Here is a 6462-nt window from a genome sequence, read left to right on the forward strand (position 1 = left end):
CCCTCAGGAAGTAACATGTTGGTATTCTCAGTGAATACAAGAATAAACCAAGATAAACTGTGCAGCATCTACATGCCAAAAGTTAATTGTTTTTGTCTTTAAGTCACTAGAATTCTTTAAGCTTCTATAAATTAAATAGTTTAACAAACTGTTATGTAAAAGGGTTTTGTTTTGTTTTTTAAACAGCCTCCCCAAACCCTTGCAAATGTATATACATTACACATTTATGCAGACCGCATGCATATATATATACACATACGCATGTCTTTCAGTATTGGATTATCAGTGGCTTTGATAAGTGGCTCTCTGATGGATGGATAAATAATTCCTGTCATCTCTGAGCTAATGAGGTGCTTCATGGCTGTGCTAGTTCACCCAGCTCTGGAAACGCTGCATATTTTTGGTGGTTTCCTCCAGCGGCAGTGAGAGGAATTTTAGTGGACAGGTTAAGTGAAACTGCTTGTGTGATCATCTCTCTCCCATGTTTATTCTCCTTCTTTCTTTTGCTCTCTCTCACTCTGTCTCCCTCTCCCCTTCTCCATCCATACTTCTGAGGGGCTCCAATGCTATCACCCCATTGCTGTCATCAGTTTGCTCAAGCAGCTACTGTGAAATGTTAATCACAACTTTAATTTGTACTGCATTAGCATTTTGATTAACTCTCTGTGCTTGCTGCTGCACTCAAGGTGCTTTTTAGTCATAGTTACTGAGGAAATGACTTTTTGATTAATTAAGTTTGTTAGCGCAGCTGAGCTCAGCAAACTTTAACCTTATGTCGAGGACAAGAGGGAGTGGCAGATAGGAAAGAGTACAAAATATTGTTCTGAGTATTAAGTAATTGATTGATTGTATAAAGAACATTTTTGAAAAATCATTGATTGCATCAGATAGCTTGTGTAGAGTGTCAAATATTTATTTGATTTTAGCCTTTCCTAGCATTTCATCAGCCATGTAAAAGCTGTTTTTGTCATCTCTGCAGGCCATACTGGACGTGGTGGCAAATGAGGGATGGCTGGTGTCTGCTCTGAGTGTCTGTAACCTGGTGCAGATGGTTGTTCAGGCCAGATGGCTTCATGACTCCTCTCTGCTCACCATACCTCATATGGAGCAGCAGAACCTCTACCTATTCAGGTGCGTACAGCCCGGACAGGCTTTCAGACCACTCAGATCCTGAGCTGGCATTGTCACCTGTTCTTCTAAAGCCACATATTGAGACAGAAACCACAAATCTGTCAAATTCTTTTCAAAAGTTCTCCTATTTCTAGATAAAAGGGAACGTATTCATTTCGGTAATGTGTTACTTAGCACTAATTAATTGTACATACATTATTTAGGACCTTAAAATAAATTTGTTCAGTAGAGTGCATTGTCCTTTCCAAAAATGTATAATATGGGCAGAGTCACTAGACAGATTCCTCACTTTTCTATGGCCACATTATGCTTGAATATGGGAATTTGCTGTTATTTTTATTGTCTCAAGCCCACTTGCATCAGAGAGCAGGGAGTGGGTTCACTTCCTGTCAGCAGTGTGCTGAGGGGCGGGGTATGTCTCTCACCGCTGGTGCTTTGATTACAGCTCTGCGACATGGCGTAGCAACTAATCCCTTTACCATCTCTTATCAAACTCTGCAAACACCATTAGCATCGCTTATCAGCAGGCACTGTCCTCTGGACAGCCCCAAACCCAGTGCAGTGCAGCTTGTCTCTCACGCTCTCTCCTACATGCACGCTCACAGCATGGATAGCATTGGATTTTCTCTTACACACGTAATGCGTTTCAATGTGGCTGCCCCCTGCAGTGGAGTGTAATTTGGTAGAAATACAATAAAAATGGTAAGAGGAGGATCAGAGCAGGGAGGATCTCCCACCATGCTGAGACAGTAGGAAAAGGGGTGGGGCTTGACTTGTGCTTATAAATCTGGCAGAAAGACATGTCACATGACTGCCCTTTCCCCTTGCTATTGACAATAGGAGATGGAGCTCCAAAGGTGGGAGGGAAGGAAAAGGGGGCTATCAAGGCCCTATCGAAGGGCTTCCGGAGTTAATGGCAGCCTGTGATGGAAGAGAAGCGATCTTTACAGCCATGGTGAAGGAGGAGCTTCAGCCCCAGCAGATCTCACAGGTAAAATACCTTGCACACCTTGCAGGAGCAAAAGATGACGTTTTTATTCACGTTTTATCCAACGTTGAGAAGAGTCCTGTAATGAAGTGATTTTGCTGAGAGTGAATTGATGGATGGTGCCCTGAGCGATTATAGGGTTTTAGACAAAATATGATCCTCTCAATGCTGAGAAGAATTTAACAAATTGGAGTTATTTTTGGTCAATTCTGACAAACATATGCATTATAAAGTGCATTTACTCAGACACACACACACAGACAAATGTGATTTGCAGAAAGCAGCAGACGGGCATGGTGGTCTCAGGTAGCACCAGGATCCCCAATTACCTCCCAAATGAGAGGGTTTAGCGCTCCAATCTAAGTGCTAATTGCAGCGGTAATGAGAACGTCCGGGCACAGCGGCGAGCCCAGCGCCTTTTCCCCATCAGTATTCCGGCCACCCCCTCCTCTTTCCCCCACACCGACACAGCAGCCCCGGCCCTGCTAATTAAATAAGCACATGCGCCGCCGCGTCCTCGTCTGATTCGCGGAGGAAATGTAATCCTCGCATAAATAGCTTTGGCAGGGTGAATCTGGGCTGTTTTTTTTTTTTTTTCCTTTTCATGTGTCTAATACTGACAGAGCTGCCGCAACCAAGCCCCATCACTCCCCATCAGTCTGTCTCATACCAACATGCACATATTCTTAATGGTTTATTATATTCCTTCTATCTCATGCAGTTGCAAATCTCACAGCATAAAGCATAGATGACAGTAATATGATGGCTTTCCTAATTTTGTACGACATGCTGTTTACAATATGCTTGGAAATTAATGGTTTGTTTTGGGGTTTTTTTTGCCACAGGACTGGACCATTATGCCTTTAACTGTTCCATTTCTAGCATATAAGCCTTCATTTTAATTGTGAATAGCATCACTTGTTAAACGCAGGACCTGCTTTATCTTCTTTTATGATTCTTTCTTTCTTTCATTCTCTGTCTGTCTCTCTCTCTGCCTTTCCCTCTCAGGCATGGGCTTTTCTGAGTCACTTGCCTGTGGTGGATGTCAGTTTGAGCATAATAGGCTGGTGGGAAGGCTGCAGGGAACAGACTGAACGCTCTCTATCCACCAGCATCACCAACATGCGGGAGCAGAGCAGTTGGCTGCCCGTGCATGCTGACCAGGAGTATGTGCTCCAGGTGTCCCTGCAGCGAGTCAACATGGGCCAGCAGAGAGTGAGTCACACACACACTTACTCAGGAAGCGGTCCACATCACTTCAGACTCCAGGCCATTTGGACTCATGGTTTATCTGCTGTTGGCTGTTAATTCCATGGCTGATTAAGTTTTCTCTTCTAGAGGAGGCAGGACAGCAGGGCCCAGGCGCCACGCTTTCCCAAGTCCAAGGACGAGGGCTGGTTCCTTGTGCTGGGAGAGGTGGACAAGAGAGAGCTGCTGGCGGTCAAGCGCATGGGCTATGTGCGCAACCGAAGTGCAGCATCCGTAGCTTTCTACACGCCTGTGCAGACCGGGAAGTGAGTATGCACATCCGCACCACTGCATAATATCTCTCTGCAGCATTATCCCTTTCTAATACTACTGTCCACCACAGGTGCATCTACACCCTGTATGTGATGAGTGACAGCTACCTGGGCTTGGATCAACAGTATGACATCCACTTCAATGTGACTACAGCCAGCATCACTTCCCAAGTCAACACCGAGGTCTCTGACAGCATGGGCAAGATGTCCATCGAATGAACTCCCACTCAGTAGCACCGGCACACCGTTGCCCGGTGTGGCGGGTGAGTGTCACGGTGTGTAGAGCAGTCTTATACAGGCCACAGTTTGACAGAGCAGCACAGGTGTGATCGGACTCTGTGTCTGCCCACTTTAAACACTGGCCTTGTAGGAGATTATGCAAAGGACTGGATGTGGGTGCTCATGAAGTTGTTCCATTTTTACCCTTTTTCCTTGAGTTCTATAATGCATCATTGTTATCCATGTTCATAGTGCTATTGGATGTGTCAATCAAAATAAGACTGCATTGAATCTTTGAAATGCATTGTGATGGTGTGATAGAACTGCTTGCTTAAGTAAATGGAATTCATGTGTTCATATCATCTTAAGTACTCTGTCTGCAAGACTTCACTGTTAGAGCCAAAGAGACTGGAAGGGATTTATTTGAACAAGAATTCAGGGCAGGTGTGTGAAATGTGCCCCTCTGTGAGGGACTAGAGACTGTACTCTGCCATAGCCACTTTAGCACATCTGTTTGTGAAAGTCTTTTTCCTCCCCCTCCCTTCCCCTCTCCTCTTCCCACCCTACTAAAAGCATCTAGCACATACAGGTGGCAAACACATAGTCACATAGTAAGTCACATAAAGACACACAAAATAATTTATGCAAAAAATAATTTATGCACGTACGAACTTAAAAATGTCACATCAAATGTCACAAGCTGACTGGTTCAAGGCAAATGAGCATAGTTTATAAACCACTATTCTTCCTTCTCTAGTTTAGGGTTTTGTTTTATTCCTGCCAGCTGTTCCCTAAATGGTTTTGCATCCAGTGAAAATAAAGGGAAATACATCTTGAATACATCTGAATGTCTCATTGGTCATCTTTAATGTGTGTAGCATTTCTGAATAATACAGTGGAGTGTGATCCACATGGAGCACATGCCCATGGGTTTAATTTGCTGTATCCTTGATAAGTTCATTTGAACATTTTTGTTAAGTGAACAATGTATGTTTATTACACAAACTTAAAAATGAATACGTTAGACTCATGCTCAATAATACTAAATTATTTGCTTTGGCCGCCTAATAAGCATGTTGTCTTTTGTCCGTTTTTTATTGCTTTTGTTTGTGCTTGTTTTTCTTAAGCACAGGAAAAAAAATTACATATAGACCACGTGACTATATATTGTAGGACATGAAACATATTAATTTAATTCTTAAAATCGCACTGTATTAGCCTGAAATGTAAACGTGTAAAAAATATATATATTGACCAAAGGTTTAGCTTTACTGAAAGCTTCCCATCTTTATATGGAACTCTGGTTAGAATTAGTGTTACTTAAGATTTAGCTGAAGTTAATAGAGTTCTTAATAGAGTTCAGAGCCTGTTTTCTCGGTATTTTCCCCCACGCTAGACAGTTGAACAACTTTAAAGAACAGGAATGGAGATGGTGTCCCAGATATCGCAGATATTTTATGGTTTACCCAATTCTGTTGAAACAAAAATATAAAGGTAACGAATGTAGCCATCTCAATGTTTTTATTCATTTTTCATGATGGAAATTTTGAATTTCACTGTTATGTTGTCTTGTATTCAGTGTTTTGATGTCTCGCAATAATGGATGCAAATTCCCGTTTCTAATTACGCGTAATTAAAAATTTGAGTGGCAAAACGCGCTTGAAAGTGTCACCATCATTTAATTCGGGCCTTTTTACTGAATGACGATATTTTGAGTCTCTTCTGAAGACTTCATATTTTGGACTATTTTCAGTTGTTCTCTTTTCCACCGGCGCCGTTTAATTAGCAGCAAATTCGGGGTTTAGAAAAAGGTTAAACCAGCATCAACCATTCCGTGCGCGGAGCGCATCCTGGCTGATTTTCTCCTTCTTACTCACTGCAGGTGATTTCCTATTAAAGGGGCATCCGTATCGAAAGCGTCAGAAAGACGGGCCCTTTTGACAGCATGGAACGCACGAGAAGGAGAGGAAACTACAATTTATTCAGATAATCACTTATTTCTGTGCTTTCGCTTGAAATAAGACTCATGAGCAGAATGTACAAATTGAATACAACTTTTGGTAGATCGCACGGATTGCCTTCATGTAAACATATTTTAATAGAATTCACTAAAAAATGGTGGGGAAGTGGTTATGGTTTCTATGCATTAAAAATCTAAAATTAATTCACCAGTCTTTACATCAAAACACAGATTTCGTTATTGGCACAGCTAGTCGTTTTGCAATCATATAAAATATAGCCCACGTTTATTTATCTGTATTAGTAGTCTATCGATAATGACCTTGTTTTTATGTTGTTTGTTTGTTTTTGTTTATAGCTAAAGTATACTGGCGGTATCAAGCATTTTCTCGCTTCTCTTTATTTTAAGAAAATAGTCGCTGATTTAGCTCGTTAGTTTATTGAAAAAATTTTGTTCCACTTGCCTTAGTTGGCTCTGTTCTGTGGACCATAATCCGAAGAAAATTACGAAATCCATAGATAAATAAATAAAATGAGTGACTGAGTGAGTGAATGAATGAATGCTATGTAGCTGGGTCTCAAACTGAAAGAGGCAATAGGTTATGACCTTTCTACTGCCCTTGTGCTGCGAATGCTATTATTTAG

General features: G+C 41.7%; 1 protein-coding gene across 1 annotated transcript in view; it reads left to right on the plus strand.

Moving 5' to 3' along the window:
* The window catches only part of ascc3 (activating signal cointegrator 1 complex subunit 3), a 105194-nt gene extending 100494 nt beyond the window's left edge, over positions 1–4700 (plus strand). The window contains exons 38-42 of the mRNA XM_027015427.3: positions 980–1131; positions 1972–2122; positions 3128–3334; positions 3458–3633; positions 3711–4700. Coding sequence (XP_026871228.2) covers positions 980–1131; positions 1972–2122; positions 3128–3334; positions 3458–3633; positions 3711–3858 — 834 coding nt within the window. The 3' untranslated portion in view covers positions 3859–4700. The remainder of the gene's footprint in view (positions 1–979; positions 1132–1971; positions 2123–3127; positions 3335–3457; positions 3634–3710) is intronic.
* The last annotated feature ends 1762 nt before the right edge of the window (positions 4701–6462 follow it).

Source organism: Electrophorus electricus, chromosome 14 (assembly GCF_041902795.1).
Source record: "Electrophorus electricus isolate QZ-2024a chromosome 14, ASM4190279v1, whole genome shotgun sequence".
NCBI classification, from domain to species: domain Eukaryota; kingdom Metazoa; phylum Chordata; class Actinopteri; order Gymnotiformes; family Gymnotidae; genus Electrophorus; species Electrophorus electricus.